Genomic DNA, 23,470 nt, shown 5'->3' on the forward strand with positions numbered 1-23,470 from the left:
ATTATTTTAAGCATATTTTAACACAGCCTTAACACCTAACAAACACTGTATTTTTTCCTACACTTTTAATATAGGCCAGGCCCTGTTTTTTTACCTTGTATCCCAGTGATAATCCCTTGCATTATGCCTTGGAAGAAAACACTTCAATTTGCTCAACTTGCCATTGGCTCAACCATTGGCTCAATGTACCCCATGACTATTGGCTCAACTTACCCCAAGGCAAATATTTTGTCTATATTAGCCCACACAGCTACAAGGATGCACTTTCATGCTAGGTTTAGGACCTCATATTTAAGCTTATAAAGACCCCCAACTGATTTATAGAACAATCTTAAAATTATCTACTTTGGTTTAGATACAAGCATCATGATACCTCTAACACAGTAAATTCATTTGACTTGGTGAAAATCCGTTTTTTGGACCAAACTTGCTTACCACTTTTTCCATGTGGTTTCTTCCTTCACAAACTCCATAAAATAATGAACTCTTTTTAAATATATGGTCAACATTTTTACATTTTCATTTGAGTAATTTAGCACACACTCTTATCCAGTGTGACTCACAGTTTGTGCATTCATAGCTACTGTAGGTGGGACAACCACATATCACAGTCACAGTAAGTAAATGTGTTCAATAAAGTAGCTATAAGCAAAGTCAGAGCTAGTAAGGGGGGGAAAATGTCAAGTGCGAGTGTTAGTTCACAAAATTGTTATTTATGGGAGGATTTTATGGTTTCCTAGAAACAAGGATGGCTCAACTTACCCCTTTGGCTCAACTTACCCCACTCTCCCTTATGTATCTGTGTAATATTGATCCCTTATGTCATCACACAAACAAATAATTACTTATTATGAAACACTTGGTGTGCAAAAAATCCTTGTGTAGGCCTTCTATTGGGTACTATGTTGAGAGATGTTCTTTCGTAAACGATAAACTTGTGATCACAAAATGAGTAAAAAATACATGGATATTGCATAATAAAACAGAGTGACAATAGATAGTCAGATGTTTTCTCTTTTATGACAGTTAAAATACATGGTTCTTTCCTGGATACTCTTCAATCAGTCCTCTCTTGGCCACAACTCCCATTCAGTCCAGTGGGGTAGTCAACTTAATCAACACAAATACCACTAAATACTGGTAGATATTTACATAGAAAAATAACTACATCTGCAGGAATTTAATGTACTGATGTCTTTTATGTGGTTGACTACAAATAATACATGTGTCAGATATTAACTTAGCACTCCATAAGTCATAAGTCCATAAGGGTTTTCACTGAAGGCACATCTTGAGCAATAGCAGTAGATTGGCCAATCTATGCAACCAGATACACTTATCAATGCCACATCAGAAACATATTGTTTTGTGTTAGTATTGGGAAATTCCACAGTAAGAGAATACAAAGATACAACTCTATGCATTAGGACGATGTTTAACAATTTCCACTGAAAATATTACAAAAACACTGAAATGTTTCAAAAACAAATTTGCTTGAGGAACAGTGCAGATGCAAAGTTTAGTAAAAGAAGGATGGCACAAACAGGACAAACCGTCATTTACATTTACATTTAAGTCATTTAGCAGACGCTCTTATCCAGAGCGACTTACAAATTGGTGCATTCACCTTATGATATCCAGTGGAACAACCACTTTACAATAGTGCATCTAACTCTTTTAAGGGGGAGGGGGGGTTTAGAAGGATTACTTTATCCTATCCTAGGTATTCCTTAAAGAGGTGGGGTTTCAGGTGTCTCCGGAAGGTGGTGATTGACTCCGCTGACCTGGCGTCGTGAGGGATTTTGTTCCACCATTGGGGTGCCAGGGCAGCGAACAGTTTTGACTGGGCTGAGCGGATTGTTTGTTACCAAACTTTGCATCTGCACTGTTCTTCAAGTAAACGCGTCAGTGGAAATTGTTTAAAGTAGTCCTTGAACATAGAGTTGTATGGTTGAACTTTGCAGTCATTGTTTTTGTTTGACATACATTTTAAAGTGAAAAATCTGAGTCTTAGCATCATTCTGTTAACGTGGAATTGCCTTCGTTACTAAACTCTATTAGTGTACCATGTCAAGTGATTGAAAAGTATGTGATCTAACATTTTAACATTTTAGCTTCAAGTGACATTTTTTATTGGACAATCAATTAATTATAATGACCATATTGTCAACTCCTGACCTGCAGTGTTGCAGCAAGTTGAATTGTGTGTATGGGGCAACAATAAGGACTTGTATAGGTACTGAGTTTCTGTGTAATAATACTTCAATGTTATGGCCATGACAGCTGCACCCTTAAAATATATAAAAACATGCAAGTGCATAATAGAAACACAATGTAAGGTATTTATATAATTGCGACACTAGACTGAGATAGCCTACTACAATAACCTTTTCATACTGATACACCTCCACTCTTTAAAACCATCTGCTTTTCAGACCATGAAAGGTGTGAAGACTAGTTATTATAGTGAATGGTGAGTGATAAACAGAAATGCTGAAAGCTGTATAGAAATACTTGATAAGATTAGTCAATCAATAATGGAGTGCATATATTTCTATTTTGTTATGGTAGAAAAGTCACAAAACTTTATGATGTTGATGTATTGGGTATGTGTCCTTTGCTCATCTCCTATGCTTCATTGCTATCTTTAGGTGAAATGACTGACTTTCAATTAGTTCACCCCCCAAAAAAATATTTGGAGAAAATACTGAGTTCTATTCTTTTATGAGATCCACTCTTACTCGGTATTCCCATCTTATCAACGTACAATACAGTGGTCCGTAAACCACTGAACAAACTGCCTACCACTTGTCCCAAGGATTGCATGAGAGCATGGTTGGGGAGAAATTCTCACAGCTTCTCAAGGCACCTGGTTTCTACTGTATGTCTTTTCTTCTTAGACTGTTTACTACTTGGCTGTGGGAACGCTAGAGTGTCCGGTTCCAAGAAGGCCCTCACCCTTTCTCCCCCATTTAGAACACTTGATGGGTACTGGATGTGTCACTAAGAGTCTCAAGGCAGAGGTCATATTCTCCTCCCCAGAAACTCTGAAAGCCAATGGTCTTTTATTCCTGGGAAAGTTGTTGTACAAATATGGTCTGTCTATCTGTCTGTCTGTCTAGGATCTATTTATTTAGACTATTTATTTAGACTTTTTATTTAGTCTATGGGACAAAATCATTGCAGACTATTTTGTCTGCAATAATTATGACCTTTGGTTTATCTTTCTAAGAAATGGTGATGTTCAAATGTATTTGTTTAAATCACTGTATAATTGATTGGTGGTTTGTTTGTCTCTCAGTTGGAGTAAGCATTTAACAAATAATGTCATATTGTCATATTGTATTTCCACACTCTTTACTTTTTTAATTGACTTGTACAATTTTGATTGGCTACAGGTATATAAGACAAATATAGTAGTAATTAGTCATTTGAAATATGGAGTCAAGGTGGTTTAGAATGAGATCTATCTTTATGTTTGTCATTAGTTATCAAACCTGCAGTCTTGCTTGAGTCAGTTCCATCAAATCATTTTAAAGGCCTAATTCCACTTCAAATGATAACCAATTGGTTTGGAATTTACCCTTACTCTGCAATCATCTTCTTATTTAACCAGCTCCTGGTACTTCTCGGATCTCAGGAAGCGGCCGAAGGAGTCCTTCTCCATCAGAGCATAAATTCTCTTCTGGGCCAGGTCAAAGGTTGTGGAGGAAAGGTCAACCAGGTTCCTCAGGGTCACATCCTTGGTGTAATGATCAATGTTCACCTTAAGGGAGGAAAAGTGAGAAGGATGGGAGGGAGGAGAGAGTCAGAGAGAGAGAGACAGAGAGAGACGGAGACAGGAAGGATAAGGTAAGTCTGGGCTTGGACAACAAATACAAAAATACAATAGTACACATTTGCATGACACATTTTCTGTCACCTCTCTGGGTCCCTCGGTCTGGATGAAGTCCTCATAGATCTGTCTGGCTTTCACAGTCATCTTCATGGGAGACTTGATCTTTTTGAAGTTCTCACAGGCCACCCAGAACTCAATGTTCTCCTCACTGAACTCAGAGCGCAGGAAGCCACGGAACATGGCCAGGCCATCTGGGAGACAGAAAGATAGAGGAGATGGGAATATTAAATGATCAGAGAGAGAGAGAGTGGGGGGAGAGGGAAACAGAGCAGAGAGCAAAGAACAAAGAAGAAGCAAAGAGAGAGAAAGTAGAGACAGAGTGAAATAGAGAGACAGTGAGTTGTTCCCATATTTTAACACAGAGGGCATTTGGCCAATCCTCCAAGATCTCCCCTGAGTCCTGAATTCCAGAGACATGCTGCCACTGTGCCTCTGTTATGATAGGATTATGATAAGCTCCGATGGCTGAGTGTTTACACTATCAGAGTTGGGGGTTGGATTCTTACATGGCCCGCTAATCCTCAATATGTGTTGCTGAAGTGAAAACATAATGGGCCTGACTGTATATACAGTACACTGATCAAAAATATAAGACAACATGTAAAGTGTTGGTCTCATGTTTCATAAGCTAAAATGAAAGATCCCAGAAATGTTCCATAAGCACAGAAAGCTTATTTCTCTCAAATGTTGTTTACAAATGTGTTAAATCCCTGTTAGTGAGCATTTCTCCTTTGCCCTTTCTCCTGACAGGTGTGGCATATCAAGAAGTTGATTAAACCACATGATCATGCATAGGTGTACCTTGTGCTGGGGACAATAAAAGAACACTAAGATTTGCAGTTTTGTCACATAACACAATGCCACAGATGTCTCAAGTTTTGAGGGAGCGTGCAATTGGCATGCTGACTGCAGGAATGTCCACCAGAGCTGTTGTCAGATAATTTAATGTTAATTTCTCTACCATAAGCCACCTCCAACATCGTTTTAGAGAATTTGGCAGTACGTCCAACCGGCCTCACAGCCACAGACCACGTGTAACCACGCCAGCCCAGGACCTCCACATCCGGCTTCTTCACCTGCGTGATTGTCTGAGACCAGCCACCCGGACAGCTGATGAAACTGAGGAGTACTTATGTCTGTTATAAAGCCATTTTTGTAGGGAAAAACTCATTGGCCTATGCCCTCCCAGGCCCACCTATGGCTGCGCCCTTGCCCAGTCATGTGAAATTCATAAATTAGGGCCTAATACATTTTTTTCAATTAACTGATTTCCTTATATGAACTGTGACTCTGTACATTTGTTGAAATTGTTGCATGTTGCTTTTATATTTTTGTTTAGTATAAATAAATAACCAGAACCCTGATCCAACAACTTCCCTTGACTCAGAAAAAAGAAAAACCACTCTTTGCTTTCATCTATCCAGATACTCTACTATAGTGAACATTACTGCAGAAACACAAAGCTCATCGATGCGTGTCCTATTGTCTACCTCTGATGTTATATCTCTGGCTTTTCCCCCCATCTAAATGGCCACTTTGAGACAATGTGTTACACAGAGAGGCAATAAAACGCAGCAATCTGAAATCAAATGACACAAAACCCTATGGATGATAAAAAAAATTCTGGAGAAGAACATTGAATTGAACTGTAGTGAACTATTTTATTTTTCTTGGATTGAAACTTCACTTGTGGCATTTAGTAGGCTATTGAATCACACTGCTACACACCAACATAATAACATTACAGAACATCATCTTCACCACTTTCCCCATGCTACCTGTTTGTTCAGGTTTCCTAACAAACTTTATTTCTGTTAAATCAATGTTCCATATTACACTATATATAAACAATTATGTGGACACCCCTTCAAATTAGTGGATTTGGCTATTTCAGCCACATTCGTTGCTGACAGTTTTATAAAATCGAGCACACAGCCATGCAATCTCCATAGGTACATTGGCAGTAGAATGGCCTTTCTGAAGAGGTCAATGACTTTTAATGTGGCACCCTCATAGGACGCCACCTTTCCAACAAGTAAGTTTGTCAAATTTCTGCTCTGCTAGAGTTGCTGTAAGTGCTGTTTTTTGAAGTGGAAATGTCTATGAGCAACAACGGCTCAGCCGCGAAGTGGTAGCCCACACAAACTCACAGAACGGGATTGCCGAGAGCTGAAGTGCATAGAGTGTAAAATCATCTGTCCTCGGTTGCAACACTCACTACCGAGTTCCAAACTGCCTCTGGAAGCAATGTCAGCACAATAACTGTTCATTGGGAGGCCAAGCAGCCTCACACAAGCCTAAGATCACCATGTGCAATGCCAAAGCAAACTGCCATTGGACTCTGGAGCAGTGGAAATGTGTTCTCTGGAGTGATGAATCACGCTTCACCATCTGGCAGTCTGAAGGATGAATCTGGGTTTGGCGGATGCCAGGTGAACGCTAACTACTTGAATGCATAGTGCAAACTGTAAAGTTTGGTGGATGAGGAATAATGGTCTGGGGCTGTTTTTCATGGTTCGGGCTAGGCCCCTTAGTTCCAGTGAAGGGAATCTTAACGCTACAGCATACAATGACATTCTAGACGATTCTGTGCTTTCAACTTTGTAGCAACATTTTGGGGAAGGCCCTTTCCTGTTTCAGCATGACAATGCCCCTGTGCACAAAGCGAGGTCTATACAGAAATGTTTTGTTGAGATCGGTGTTTAAGAACTTGACTGGCCTTCGCAGAGCTCTGACCTTAACCCCATCAAACACCTTTGGGATGAATTGGAACACCGACTGAAAGCCAGGCCTAATCGCCCAACCTCAGTGCCCGACCTCACTAATGCTCTTGTGGCTGAATGGAATCAAGTCCTCGCAGCAATAATCCAACATCTAGTGGAAAGCCTTCCCAGAAGAAAGGACATCGTTATAGCAGCAAAGGGGGCACCAACTCCCAATTAATTCCCATGATTTTGGAATGTGATGTTCAACGAGCAGGTGTCCACATATTTTTGGTCATGTAGTGTATCTGTATTCAATAGACGGTTCTGATTGAAAAGTTTTTTTTTTTTGCAGCGTGGAGCAGTTCCCAGGAAATAATTTAATGCAATTGTTAGATGCTACCACACCCACCTCCAAATCAAAACCAGACATACCGTAGATGTCAATGTTTGCTCGCACACGCTCCGTTTTACTTCCTGTCCGGCAGCATGGTGCCTGTATTGCGACGCTGATTAGCTAGGACAAACAGGTGTGAAACACAGACAAGTGTGCGCAGAAAATGAGAACACAACATGAAATTCATGTTTGGTTTTGATTTAGAGGAGGGTGGTAGCATCTAACATTTGGATTTAATATGAAACAGCAAATGTGTTTTCACATGTGAAGTGAAAACATGTTAATCTTCTCACATGTGAAAAGGTGGTGTTAACATGTGAACTCAACATTTTATAAATGTGAGAATATGGTTTCCCATTTGAAATTGCATTTTTCGAATGTGAAACTGCAAATTTGACATGTTTTTTTCGTAAGGGTAGGTGTAACGATGACGCTGGGAGTCAGGTGGTCAGTTTAATATTAATAATAAAGAAAATAGCACAATACAAAACAAGCACAGTGTCTGGACATGAACACAGAACCAATACTACCTGAAGAGTGATGTTAGGGAGTGCTAGATAAAGAGGGAGTAATCAGGGTAGTGATGGTGTGCCTCAGGATGGGGGGCAGGTGTGCGTAATGAGGGATGCCAGGTGTGCGTAATGATGGGTTGCCAGGACCGGTGGTTAGTAAACCGGAGATGCAGTAGGCTACTACCATACACTAAGATCACAGCATGTGGTACCAATACAACCCACTAGCCTAAATCATGTACTTATGTACGTAAGTATTTATGTATGTACAGTACATATCTGATCACAGATAACTATATGATTTACACATGTATGTTGTAAGTGAGGAGAGATTCCTGGCATAATGCCATCTTATCATTTTTGGGAAAGTGATTGCATACATTTAAGCATCATTAATGGCAGCATGTTGCTTTGTCTGTTGTGTCGGCATCAGGAATCTTCTGGGTGCAGAGCAGTTTACACATATCACCACCAGCACAACATTACCCAAACCAGTTCTTAGTAAATCATGCTTCCCAGTATGTGTGTGTGTGTGTGTGTGTGTGACTGAGCTCATCATCTCTCCAGCCAGCTCTGAGTATATGAGGCTTCTGACGCAAACATAAACAAGCTGGCTTAAGCACTGTGTCTGGTCATTCACACGACCTGGACGATAATGACACACACACACACACACACACACACCACACACACACACACACACACACACACACACACACACACACACACACACACACACACACACACACACACACACACACACACACACACACACACACACACACACACACACACACACACACACACACACACACACACACCACAGCCTTGAGGAATGCAACACTAGAAGATTGAGACCAGACCCTTAAAGCATTCAGTATTTTCCAGTTGTTTCAATTTAGACCCAGGTGTCATCTTTACATAATATAGACTTTATGTTCACAGATGGATTATAAAATGTTAGTTCTCCCAGGAGATCTCTCTGCATAATGAATACCATCAGAGTTAGTGTTAATTCTAAGTCTGCTCGGTATTTGGCGTCACTCATAAAGTATCATATGATTGGGTTAAGAAACTAGAAGACCTCATGGCTTTTCACAAGGACTTATTTGGTGTGTGTGTGTGTGTGTGTGTGTATTTCTGAGCGTACTTACAGCTGTTGGTCAGCACATGGTCGAGGGACTCACGCCACTGAGCAGCCTCTTCAGGAATGGCCTTTCAACACACAAACACAATATTACAGTTAAACAACACCACCTTACCTGATTAAACAGTTTGTCACCCACAGCCTATTAATACAGCACCCTGTATGGTCATTGAGGTTTAAGAGTCCTCGATTGTTCTCCCCTAATACACACACACACACACACACACCACACACACACACCACAACACACACACACACACACACACACCACACACACACACACACACACACACACACACACACACCACACACACACACACACACACACACACACACACACACACACCACACACACACACACACACACACACGAGAGAGAGCCCTGCATCATCTAACCTTAATTGATGGCTGTACTACTGAGCTAGTGGGGAAAATTGCCATTATGTAAGAGGTTCCACAAGTAAGTGGATGATCTCTCTCGTTCTCATATTTTATCCAGAGTAATTACAGGTGCAATTAGGGTTAAATGCCTTGCTCAAGGGAACATCAACATATTTTTCACCTTGTCAGCTCAGGGATTCAAACCAGCTACGTTTCAGTTACTGGTATATGGCCGAATACAGTGTAGTTATTCCCTCCGCAAGCAATCAAACAAGCGAAACGTCAGTATAGGGATAAAGTGGAGTCGCAATTCAACGGCTCACACACAAGACGTATGAGGCAGGGACTCCTGACAATCACGTACTACAAAAAGAAAACAGCCACGTTACAGACACCGACGTCTAAACACCTTCTTTGCCCGCTTTGAGGATAATACAGTGCTACCAACGTGGCCCGCTACCAAGGACTGTGCGCTATCCTTCTCCGTGGCTGACGTGAGTAAGACATTTAAACGTGTTAACCCATGCCGCGTCCTCAGAGCATGCACAGACCAGCTGGCTGGAGTGTTTACGGACATATTCAATCTCTCCCTACCCAGTCTGCTGTCCCCACAGCTTCAGGATGGCCACCATTGTTCTTGTACCCAAAGGCACAAAGCTAACTGAACTAAATGACTATCGCCCCGTAGCACTCACTTCTGTCATCATGAAGTGCTTCGAGAGACTAGTCAAGGATCATATCACCTCCACCTTACCTGTCACCCTAGACCCAATGCAATTTGCATACCGCCCCAATAAGTCCACACACGATGCAATCGCCATCACACTGCACATTGCCCTATCCCATCTGGACAAGAGGAATACCTATGGAAGAAAGCTGTTCATTGACTACAGCTCAGCAGTCAAAACCATAGTACACTCCTAGCTCATCTTAAGCTTGAGGCCCTGGGTCTCAACCCAACCCTGTGCAATTGGGTCCTGGACTTCCTGACGGGCCGCCCCCAGGTGGTGAAGGTAGGYAACAACATCTCCACTTCGCTGATCCTCAACACTGGGGCCCCACAACATCTCAAGGCCATCAGACTGTTAAACAGCCATCACTAACACAGAGAGGCTGCTGCTTACATACAGACTTGAAATCATTGGCCACTCTAACAAATGGATCACTAGTCACTTTATTAATGCCACTTTAATAATGATGTTTACATACAGTGCCTTGAAAAAGTATTCATCCCCTTTGCATTTTCCTATTTTGTTGCATTACAACCTGTAATTTAAATTGATTTTTATTTGGATTTCATGTGATGGACACACACAAAATAGTCAAAATTGGTGAAATGAAACAAATAACTTGTTTCAAAAAATATATTAAAATGAAAAACAGAAATGTGGTGCGTGCATATGTATTCACCCACAATTACCTTCAGAAGTCACATTTACAAATGTCAATTGACACTGTTTGAAACAGAGCAGTTTCTATGTGTTTGTGTTCATGTTTGTGTGTGTGAGGGCTGTCTGAGGGAAGGAGAAAGCTACAGTACTCACTTCTGAAGCTTCTCTGGCTTCTTCTCTGGTTTCTCGGGGTAGGGGATAATCAGGTCAATGCCATTCTCAGGCTTCTGGAGGAGAACCCCCAACTTAGACTTGATCTCTTTAGCCCTGAGAAAGGAAACACATGAGGAAATGAGGGCTGTAATTGTTTTAAATGACACACATTCAGGAGTTAGAACAGTATAACGACCATAGTAATGGCTTTGGCTAATGCAGATTGTAGTCAGGAAAACCAAGTGAGCACAGATAGCTATAACCAATCAGTGAAGTTCGATACAATACAAGCTGAAAATCAATTAGCAACAGAGCAGAAGACCTACAGTACACTGTAAGACTTTTCTGTAATTTCAACAGTAAAACACTGTAAGATGCACAGTATACCACTGCATTATGGGTAAAATGCTGAAAAATACTGTTATTAACTGTAATTAGGAAGCCTCATGTAAAAATTACTCTAACATACTGTACTTTCTTTTTTTTACAGTAATAGCTTATGCCTACTGTAGATTCAAATGATCCGTTTCAGGTGCCATCTTCATGCTGTTGGGTGAGACTTGAAGCTCCGGCTATTTTAATAAATATAATCTTGAAGCGGCTGTGAAGTGGAAGATTATTTTCAGCAGCTGCTGGGTAGGTACCTTGCCTTGTTTATAAGCATATTTATTGCTAGCCAACGTTGAATTACTGCATGTTTCCTTAGCTAGCCTAGCTAGAAAGCTGGCTAACGTTAGCTAGCTACCTACCTCAAGTTGACAAAAGCCATTTTGGTCTGCTCTAAATTCCTGTAGATATCTAGCTGTGTGACCTAGAAAAACATCACTGTCACTCTGAGTGCAATAGAGAATACTGAGCACAGATTCGTGACCGTTTCCACCATTAATACAGAGAAAATTGGTTGTTTCTAGCAGTTCAAAAGATGACCCATATTTTGGGGAATTGACGGGCTGCATTTTACACATAATCCGTGTTATGGGCCATACTCGTGATCCGCTAAAGCTGATGCAAATGACCTGTGCACCGTATTGTATCGAGGTGCCTGCCGACCTGTGCAGTGCCACTGGTCAGCTGTGGCCTAACACAGTGTTGGCGATGGAATCTAGTAACGTGGCGGATTTTCCCCTGCCAGGATTATACAGTATTTCAAGTAGGATAGCATCCTACACAAGAAATAACTAATATTGGTAGCCATCTAGATGTCACCGTGATATATTCTACTCAATGGGGAGAGCATGAATGGCAAAAACACTGGGAAAGAGTGTCTTCCTTAGGTGTTACAACCCTGTGTGATTCGGTTCACTTGGCTCTCATCTGCGCGACATAAATCATCGTTTTTTAGGCCAGGATTGTCCATTTTGCCTCTCCTGCTAACCATTTGATTAATTTAAAAAACATTGTTCCATAATGTTACAGTATTTTATAGGCTAGGTCTACCATATTTATTTCTCAACTTTCCTAATATTAAGCACATTGTTTTTCTTTAAAACAGGAGTATAACCTATCTGGCTTGCATGAAAATGAAACACAGGAATAGCTCCGTTCGCTACAATATTGGCCTATCACTTCGGAATGATATAATATCACTTGTGAATGATGCCCAGCTTAAGGCAAGAAACAGTGAATGCCTTTTTTGTTGTTGACTTTTTCAAATCATAGTTGCACACCTCATGTAGCCTAGCCCATAGGCCTATATAGTGCCAGTCAAAAGTTTGGACACACCTACTCATTCAAGGGTTTTTCTTAATTTTTTWAACTATTTTCCACATTGTAGAATAATAGTGAAGACATCAAAACAATGAAATAATATATCATATAATATCATATAGTAATCATATAGCAACCAAAAAAGTGTTAAACAAATCAAAATATATTTTTGATTTTAGATTCTTCAAAGAAGATAGCCCTATTTGGTAAAATACCAAGTCCATATTATGGCAAGAACAGCTCAAATAAGCAAAGATAAACGACAGTCCGTCATTACTTCAAGACATAAAGGTCAGTAAATCCGGAAAATGTCAAGAACTTTTACAGTTTCTTCAAGTGCAGTCACAAAAAACATCAAGTGCTATGATGAAACTGGCTCTCATGAGGACCGCCACAGGTAAGAAAGACCCAGATTTACCTCTACTGCAGAGGGTAAGTTCATTAGAGTAAACTGCACCTCATATTGCAGTACAAATAAATGCTTCACAGAGTTCAAGTAACAGACACATCTCATCTTGTTTGCTCATCTTGTTTGCGCATCTTGTTTGCGCTATCATTTGTTTTGACAATGACCCAAAACAGACCTCCAGGCTGTGTAAGGGCTATTTGACCAAGATGCATCAGATGACCAGGCCTCAACAATCACCCGACCTCAAGCCAATTGAGATGGTTTGGGATGAGTTGGACCGCAGAGTGAAGGAAAAGCAGCCAACAAGTGCTCAGCATATGTGGGAACTCCTTCAAGACTGTTGGAACAGCATTCCTCATGAAGCTGGTTGAGAGAATGCCAAGAGTGTGAAAAGCTGTCATCAAGGCAAAGTGTGGCTACTTTGAAGAATCTCAAATATAAAATATATTTTGATTTGTTTAAAACTTTTTTTGGTTACTACTTGATTCCATATGTGTTATTTCATGTTTTCACTATTATTCTACAATGTAGAAAATCATAAAATAAAGAAAAACCCTTGAATGAGTAGCTGTGTCCAAACTTTTGACTGGTACTGTATGTTTTGATAAGGTTTATATCACAACTAAAGTGGCCAAATAACTTAAAATAACTTAAAATTAAACAGATTAATCCACTTTACAAAGGGTGTAGAGCCTAACTGGCATAAATATGCAGCATGTGAGTTTCAAGTTTGGGGAAGATAATATTAAACATAAAAATGCACCTTTATAATAAAAGCATTACATGCATAATCGCAAATGCGGTCACTTTTGAGACTGGTGTTTTCCTGCTAATGGAACATTTTCCTTATAACCTACTGCTGTGTGCGCATTTTTGTGCTTATAATGTGAAGAAATAGTCTAATAGTTTATCAACATTTGAAGCTAAACATTCTGATTAGTTGCATCAGCTTTTGTACTATGGGGAATAGTAGATTGACATAGACTAGTGCTTTTGCTGTTCGTTGGGCTTGTTGGCTGACAAAAAGTAAATGTGGACAGTTCTTCCAATATCTTCAATATGCGCCTCGGAATTGGATACGGATGCATGCAGTTGTGTCCCCGATGAGTCTGTCTTCACTTGTAGCCTGTGAGAAAGACCCGATCATGTGACGGAGAGCCATGTGAGTGATAGGTGCTTCGGAGTGCCCAGCCGGGAGAAGGGAATTATAGATATTATATTCAGCCCAAGGTCACAACGGCCACTGAACACAAAAGGTATTTTTAGGTGGCATTATGGCCACACAAAGGGGATGCTGCCTGGAAATTCTCGGCATTATCAAGTGCTTGTCAAATTGTGAATGAGAGAATGATGAATCGTGTACAGCCTGTGCATTAAAAAACAAGCAGAGCTCATGCCTTTCATGCGACTTTTTTCAAATCATCATTGGAGTCGGATCATGCAACCTTAGAATGCATTAAAAATCAAAACATGTAACCCAACGTTTGTATCACGACTAAAGTTACATAAATAAAAACTTTAAATTAAGCATGTTGGATTACCTGTTTCTTTGTTAATCGCTCAACACAGAATAGCCACATGTGCTCACGCCCTCAAATAGTTTGGAGAAAATATCCTTTATATTTTATTCAGCTGTGTTTAATTGTATTCTTCACACTATAAAATTCTAAGCAAATCGTGTCAGCTAAATTAACTAGTGTAGCCCATAGCCATAATGGCATAGCCAGATCAGGGCCTAACATAAGGACTCAGAGTATGCTATTCTATTCTTCTGAAATATACTACATTTTCTTCATTTCATGTTTCTTTAGACCTGCCTAAAATAAATAATGGATTTATTATACTTTTTAAAATGTAGATGTTCCAAAGGTATGAATTAGTGGAAGCCAGGAGATGCTAAATGTGTTTGTTAATCAATGGTCAATTACAGTGAGACCGGAAGTTATTTGCTTGACAATCACCGGCTGACAAAATTTTATGACCGACACTGCCCTAGTTTAGACCCAGGATAACACAACCCCATCTCAGGTGAATCAGGCCCATTAGAGGTCATGTGATGTAGCCTTTGTTTTCAATGGCACAGTGTCAGTACACTATAATGTACACTATAATGACCCGTGTAATAATTTACATTTAAAAGGGATAAAACATATTTTTTTTCTAACTGATTTTTCATTTTCCTTTTAATCATCAATCAACTAAATATGTTAACCGTAATTTCTAATTATCAAAATACCTACTTTTAACCATCTCAAACTAAACTAAAAGTAAAAAAAGAGAAAGGAGGCTGGACACAATACTTTGTGGACACAATGACACACTAACAATTTGACTTGCTATTTCCAAAAACGCAATAATCAAAATGATTTAATACAAAGAGAACATTTTAGTGAGTAAATCAAAGAGACTTTGAATAGAATAACCAAGTTTATCATTACTTAGAGCTCACCTCACTCATGTAAAAAAAACGGCAGAGACAAGAAACAAGACAAAGTCTGATCAATAATGAATAATATGGTGAAATGCAGGTAGTTGATTCCTCTTTATTACTTTCATCTATCCCTATAGTCAGCGATCAGTAGATGGGCTCAACTAAAACAACAGCCACACGTGCATACATACGTGCAGCTTCTTGTTAACAGGATAGACCTTGTTGTTCCTGACCGGGGATGACACTCAACTAAGCTAGGCCGCATGTTTCCATTGGTTTCTACAGAATATCCAATCTAACCAGGGCTGCAATTAAGAGGTTGACCAAGAGCCCATAAAGCAGATGAACATTAAAAAATTCTCCAAGTAATGACGTGCAATTTTAAGTAATGGTGTTAATCCCCTATGAAAATAAAATATATCTTAAATCCAGGATTTTTTATCAACTAGTAGCTGTTGTCTAATTGCTTTGATTGATGAACAGTTTTCAGGGAATGCATATTGGAAAAACAGCCAATGAGTTCTATTGCTTTATTTGCCAGTTATATATGAACTTCCTTTATCAAAAAATACTGCTCCAAGTAATAGTTTGATTTAAGAAATTAATATGCATAACTCAATATATAAGTTATAAATCATGTATGCATGATACTGGGATGTAATAATCCTCCCTTGTGCCAGAAACAGGCCAGTGCAGTTTATCATACTGATTTCTCTTTGCTTTTTTGGCCTAATCTGCATCTTAATAAGTTAATCACCAGAGGATGACAAAGAGCAGAAACTGTACCTCTTTTTTGCTTTTAAGTTTGGCAAAACCTTCCTGTCTTGCAGGTGGAAGAAATTGCTGAGTCTGGACTGCAGTAGTGGAATGAATACAGTCAGCAAGATGCTGTCATTAAGCCATTAAGATCTTATCAGATCATGGAACAATACCTTTATCTCTGCAACTGGAATCTTTCAACTTTTTTGACAATTGAAAGATTTTGGAAGAGTATTTAATCAAGTTTCCATTTATTGTACATGTTTTGCAAAAAGTAGATTTTTTTTTTAAATGAAGAACTGTATTCACAATTAACTTCATTACCATACAGCATATGTCAATGACTTCAACTATACTAAAAAAGAGCTCAGCATAAAAAATTAACTATGAATAAAGAAATCTGATTTTAATTACAGACCAAACATTTTCCAACTAAGAAATCAACCTCAGAAACTTGTGATGTGATATCTCTGGGGTTATTTCAGGCAAGCTACAGTAGGAGAGATTACCCTTTCAGAGAGCAGAAGAGAGAGCATAATTATTTTGGTATCTCACCTTTCCAGACATGTTTGGGGTAATGCAGCTAATCCTCTACACATTTTCTGTTTTTCTTTTGATGTGTTGTTGAGTGAGTCCACCACCGTAAGATTCCCTTTTTCTTTTTGACTTTGTCTTTCAGCACTCTTGAGGAGTTTATATACATAGAGCCTATTGGCTCAGGGCCAAGAGCATAAGCCAATGAAATGGAGGTCTGCGACTGCAGGAAGAGAAGTCAGGGTCAGCTGGATGAGAAGTGGTCTGGTAGAACTGGGATGGCTGGAATTAGAAGTTAGTCCCTAACCACAGATCTGGGATCAGATGCTTAAATTTACAAAGGTAAAAAAGTTGCACTGAACTGAACCGAACCATTGATCAGGTGGTGAGAGAGAAATGTGTCAAGTAATTAAGCAGGCTTTTAACAGCCTATTAACACTCAAATCAAGATTACTTTCGATTATCTTTCTCAATTAGCAAAACATGGAAGTGAATTCAACTTTAGGTATAGACTGCAAGTAGGAGGTCCTAGGACTGGCATGAACTCCAGCGGAGCTGGAAAAACATGTTTCAGATAAACATTATCTATGTGAGCAATGCATGCTTGGCTTTTTCAACCATCACACAAAGCAAACATCATTAGCTATAAATAGGAAAGGTTCAGTCACAGATATCCTGTCTACAGCTGTTGAGGGGAAAAAAATGAAAGACCAAACCTTGTAATTTATATGGTAGTTGGAGCCATTCATTTTTATCCAAAAAGACCAACACTTATCTCCTTACAAGAGATATCTGGACCTCATGTTAAAAGTTGCTATTAAAGTAGTTGAAATGTTGAAATGTTTTCAACATTGTGTTGATTAGCCAGTGTGACAAATGTGACTGACCATGCTGTAATCAAGAATGGTGAACAATGATTGCATTTCCCCATTGACGAGTAATGGTATGCATAGACATAGAGTGCACACCCACGCTCTCCAGCTTTCTTTGGCACTAGCAAGTCTCAGTAGACTGAGGTTTGGACTTGAACCCTGAACAATGGGATGTGAAGTTACCATTCCTATGGTTACTAATGTACAGAAACATGAAAAAGACTGGTTCACATACCCATGCCAACTCAAGCTGATTGTCATGTGAATGTTCACCACACTGGTAAATAATGTAGCTACACCAACAACCCTAAATAAGGTCCACTCGTTAATGATGTTACAGAGTAATACTTGCTGTATATCAATCATTATAAAGCAAAATCATAACAATGATAACAGTGGGACTTCTCAAAAACGTGCTTGTCTGAGAGTTTGGAGGTATTTCCCATTTATCTTGGATAGATTGTAAAACAAGCATGCATTTAATAAACGGTGTATATTCTCAGTGATGTAATCATTAATCTAAAAACACTGGTCTGATGAAGCTAATGCAATGTAACTTGTGACAACTTCTCACATAATTACAGTTGAAGTCTTTTGACAGCCTTAAAGAAAAGACAGAAAGATACAGTGACATGTTTTCGAATGTGTATGCAACCATGCAGATAAAGGCAATTCAACACGCATTAACAGTTTTAGAGGTTGCTCTAAAAGAGTCTACACCATCTATCAGGTAGTCTTATTATATACAGCTGAAGTCAGAAGTTTACATACACCTTAGCCAAATACATTTAAATTAAATTTTTCACAATTCCTGACATTTAATCCGAGAAAAGATTCCCTGTTTTAGGTCAGTTAGGATCACCACTTTATTTTAAGAATGTGAAATGTCAGAATAATAGTAGAGAGAATGATTTATTTCAGCTTTTATTTCTTTCATCACATTCCCAGTGGGTCAGAAGTTTACATACACTCAATTAGTATTTGGTAGCATTGCATTTAAATTGTTTAATTTGGGTCAAATGTTTCTGGTAGCCTTCCACAAGCTTCCCACAATAAATTGGGTGAATTTTGTCCCATTCCTCCTGACAGAGCTGGTGTAACTGAGTCAGGATTGTAGGCCTCCTTGCTCACAAATTTTCTATCGGATTGAGGTCAGGGCTTTGTGATGGCCACTCCAATACCTTGACTTTGTAGTCCTTAAGCCATTTTGCCACAAATTTTGAATTATGATTGGGGTCAATGTCCATTTGGAAGACCCATTTGCGACCAAGCTTTAACTGCCTGACTGATGTCTTGAGATGTTGCTTCAATATATCCACATCATTTTCAATCCTCATGATGCCATCTATTTTGTGAAGTGCACCAGTCCTTTGGCTTGCAAGCCTCCCCCTTTTTCCTCCAAACATAACGATGGTCATTATGGTCAAACAGTTCTTTTTTTGTTTCATCAGACCAGAGGACATTTCTCCAAAAAGTGCGATGTTTGTCCCCATGTGCAGTTGCAAACTGTAGTCTGGGTTTTTTATGGCGGTTTTGGAGCAGTGGCTTCTTCCTTGCTGAGTGGCCTTTCAGGTTATGTCGATATAGGACTTGTTTTACTGTGGATATAGATACTTTTGTACCTGTTTCCTCCAGCATCTTCACAAGGTCCATTGCTGTTGTTCTGGGACTGATTTGCACTTTTCTCACCAAAGTACGTTCATCTCTAGGAGACAAAAAGCGTCTCCTTCCTGAGCGGTATGACGGCTGCGTGGTCCCATGGTGTTTATACTTGCATACTATTGTTTGTACAGATGAACGTGGTACCTTCAGGTGCTTGGAAATTTCTCCCAAGGATGAACCAGACTTGTGGAGGTCTACAATTTTTTTATGAGGCTGATTTCTTTTGATTTTCCCATGATATCAAGCCTGAGTTTGAAGGTAGGCCTTGAAATACATCCACAGGTACACCTCCAATTGACTCAAATTATGTCAATTAGTCTATCAGAAGTTTCTAAAGCCATGACATAATTTTCTGGAATTTTCCAAGCAGGTTTAAACGCAGTCAATTTAGTGTATGTAAACGTCTTACCCACTGGAATTGGATACAGTGAGTTATAAGTGAAATAATCTGTCTGTAAACAATTGTTGGAAAAATTACTTCTGTCATGCACAAAGTAGATGTCCTAACCGACTTGCCAAAACTATAGTTTGTTAACAAGAAATGTGTGGAGTGGTTGAAAAACTAATTTTAATGACTCCAACCTAAGTGTATGTAAACTTCCAACTTCAACTGTATACGTCGCCCCTGTGAGGATTTAATTTTATATTTGAAATTTGAAGTTTTATTAAGTTTTCTTGTTAAAACAAGTTTTAATGACTCCAACCAAAGTGTATGTAAACTTCAACTATACCATGACTGGCATAAGCATGATTGGTTGGATCATGGTACTGGCATTTGAAAGGTTTAGTTGCCAATATACAGTATACTGTAGTCGTAGTCAATATATGTAATCATGTAGTAACCAAAAAAGTGTTAAACAAATCAAATATATTTGAGATTCTTCAAAGTAGCCACCCTTTGCCTTGATGACAGCTTTGCACACTCTTGGCATTCTCTCAACAATGTAGAAAATAGTAAAACATCAAGAAAATCCTTGAATGAGTAGGTGTGTCAACACTTTTGACTGGTACTGTATCTTAACTCTGGGATCGTTCGGGACGCTAGCGTCCCACCTCGCCAACAGCCAGTGAAATTGCAGGGCGCCAAATTCAAACAACAGAACTCTCATAATTTAAATTCCTCAAACATACAAGTATTTTACACCATTTTAAAGCTACACTTGTTGTAAATCCAGCCAAAGTGTCCGATTTCAAAAAGGTTTTACGACGAAAGCACACCAAACGATTATGGTAGGTATGAGCCAAGTCACAGAAAAAGACAGCCATTTTTCCAGCTAAAGAGAGCAGTAACAAAAAGCAGAAATAGAGATAAAATGAATCACTAACCTTTGATAATCTTCATCAGATGACACTCATAGGACTTCATGTTACACAATACATGTATTTTTTGTTCGGTAAAGTTCATATTTATATCCAAAATCTGAATTTAGGCAAGACGCTACTCTATCACTTGGCAAAAAGCCTGAGAAAATGCAGAGCGCCAAATTAAAATTAATTACTATGAAAATTACTATAAAATCAAACTTTCATTAAATCACACATGAAAGATACCAAATTAAAGCTACACTGGTTGTGAATGCAGCCAATATGTCAGAATTCAAATAGGCCTTTCAGCGAAAGCATACGATGCTATTATCTGAGCATAGCACCATAGTAAACAAAAGAGAGAAAACATTTCAACCCTGCAGGGGCGACACAAAACGCAGAAATAAAAATATAATTCATGCCTTACCTTTGACGAGCTTCTGTTGTTGGCACTCCAATATGTCCCATAAACATCACAAATGGTCCTTTTGTTCGATTAATTCCGTCGATATATATCCAAAATGTCCATTTATTTYGCGTGTTTGATCCAGAAAAACACCGGTTCCAACTTGCTCAAACTTGACGACAAAATATCTCAAAGGTTACCTGTAAACTTTGCCAAAAAAATTCAAACTACTTTTGTAATACAACTTTAGGTATTTGTTAATGTTAATAATCGATAAAATTGAAGACGGGATGATATGTGTTCAATACAGGATTAAAACGAAATGTTGCATGCCTTCTGTTTGATTGAAGTGCATGTCCAGGACACCTGGAGTGCCTCGACTTCAAGATATATATATATATTTCTTCATTACACAAAGGAATAACCTCAACCTATTTCTCATGACTGTTGACATCTAGTGGAAGCCATAGGAACTGCAAGCAATTCGCTTTGAAATCTGGTTTCCCAATGAAACCTCATTGAAAAGACAGTGACCTCAAAAAAAAAATATCTGAATGGTTTGTTCTCGGGGTTTCGCCTGCTAAATAAGTTCTGTTATACTCACAGACATGATTCAAACAGTTTTAGAATCTTCAGAGTGTTTTCTATCCAAATCTACTAATAATATGCATATCTTATCTCCTGGGGATGAGTAACTGGCAGTTGAATTTGGGTATGCTTTTCATCCAAACGTGAAAATGCTGCCCCCTACCCTAGAGAAGTTAAACTATGCCACTTTTATGTTTACATACCCTACATTACTCATCTCATATGTATATACTGTACTCGATACCATCTACTGCATCTTGCCTATGCCGTTCTGTACCATCACTTATTCATATATCTTTATGTACATATTCTTTATCCCTTTACACTTGTGTGTATAAGGTAGTAGTTGTGGAATTGTTAGGTTAGATTACTCGTTGGTTATTACTGCATTGTCAGAACTAGAAGCACAAGTATTTCGCTACACTCGCATTAACTTCTGCTAACCATGTGTATGTGACAAATAACATTTGATTTGATTTGATATAGGGGCTGGGTTGAAAATCGACCAACCTCAGACTTCCCACTTCCTGTTTGGATTTCTTCTCAGGTTTTTCCCTGCCATATGAGTTCGGGTATACTCACAGACATCATTCAAACAGTTTTAGAAACTTCAGAGTGTTTTCTACCCAATACTAATAATAATATGCATATTTTAGCAACTGGGACTGAGGGGCAGGCAGTTTACTATGGGCACCTCTGGGCACCTTTCATCCAAGCTACTCAATACTGCCCCTGCAGCCATAAGAAGTTAAATCCGTTTTACCTCATTTCTACCAGCATGTCACATGTGCAACCAGAGGAAAAAGAACTTTAGACCACTTTTACTACACACACACACACAAAATGCATACAAAGATCTCCCTCACCCTCCATTTGGCAAATCTGACCATAATTCTATCCTCCTGATTCGTGATTACCAACAAAAACTAAAGCAGGAAGTACCAGTGACTCGCTCAATACAGAAGTAGTGAGATGACGTGTATGCTACACTACAGGACTGTTTTGCTAGAACAGACTGGAATATGTTCTGGGATTCATCCAATGGCATTGAGGGGAATACCACCTCAGTCACCAGCTTCATCAATAAGTGCATCGATGATGTTGTCCCCACAGTGACCGTACGTGCATATCCCAACCAGAAGCCATGGATTACAGGCAAGATCCCCATCGAGCTAAAGGCCAGAGCTGCCGCTTTCAAGGAGCGGGACACTAATCCGGACACTTATAAGAAATCCCGCTATGACCTCAGATGAACCATCAAGCAGGCAAAGCATCAATACAGGACATCTTGGCCATGTTCTGTTATAATCTCCACCCAGCACAGCCAGAAGAGGACTGGCCACCCCTCATAGCCTGGTTCCTCTCTAGGTTTCTTCCTAGATTTTGGCCTTTCTAGGGAGTTTTTCCTAGCCGCCGTGCTTCTACACCTGCATTGCTTGCTGTTTGGGGTTTTAGGCTGGGTTTCTGTACAGCACTTCGAGATATTAGCTGATGTACGAAGGGCTATATAAAATAAACTTGATTGAAACTTGAAACTTGATTGATTAAGATTGAAACCTAATACACCGGCTCTGACGCTCGTCGGATGTGGCAGGGCTTGCACACTATTACGGACTACAAAGGGAAACCTAGCCACAAGCTGCCCAGTAACGCGAGCCTACCAGACAAGCTAAATCCCTGTGCTCAAGAAAGCGAAGGTAACCTGCTTAAATGACTACCACCCTGTAGCACTCACGTCGGTAGCCATGAAGTGCTTTGAAAGAAAACCCTAGATCCACTCCAATTCGCATACCGCCCCAACAAATCCACAGATGATGCAATCTCAATCGCACTCCACATTGCCCTTTCCATCTGGACAAAAGGAACACCTATGTGATAATGCTGTTCATTGACTACAGCTCATCGTTCAACACCATTGTGCCCACAAAGCTCATCACTAAGCTAAGGACCCTGGGACTAAACATCTCCCTCTGCAACTGGATCCTGGACTACAGGAAAAGGTGGGCCGAACAGGCCCTCATTAACATCAACGGGGCTCTAGTGGAGCAGGTCGAGAGTTTCAAGTTCCTTGGTTTCCTCATCACCAACAAACTATCATGGTCCAAACACACCAAGAAAGTCGTGAAAAGGGCACAACAATGCCTTTTCCCCCTCAGGAGACTGAAAAGATTTGGCATGGGTCCCCAGATCCTCAAAAAGTTCTACAGCTGCACCAT

At 39.5% G+C, this 23,470-nt stretch overlaps 1 protein-coding gene across 1 annotated transcript; it reads right to left on the minus strand.

The window, feature by feature from the left end:
- Positions 1 to 1,001: 1,001 nt before the first annotated feature.
- On the minus strand, positions 1,002 to 16,560 carry LOC111972397 (regulator of G-protein signaling 5-like). Its single transcript, XM_023999444.2, is given in 5 exon segments — positions 1,002 to 3,766; positions 3,923 to 4,089; positions 8,664 to 8,724; positions 10,578 to 10,695; positions 16,443 to 16,560. Coding segments are annotated over 5 exon segments (552 nt in total). The 5' UTR covers positions 16,487 to 16,560; the 3' UTR covers positions 1,002 to 3,604.
- Positions 16,561 to 23,470: the final 6,910 nt, after the last annotated feature.

This window comes from Salvelinus sp. IW2-2015, linkage group LG13 (genome assembly GCF_002910315.2).
Source record: "Salvelinus sp. IW2-2015 linkage group LG13, ASM291031v2, whole genome shotgun sequence".
In the NCBI taxonomy this organism is placed as follows: domain Eukaryota; kingdom Metazoa; phylum Chordata; class Actinopteri; order Salmoniformes; family Salmonidae; genus Salvelinus; species Salvelinus sp. IW2-2015.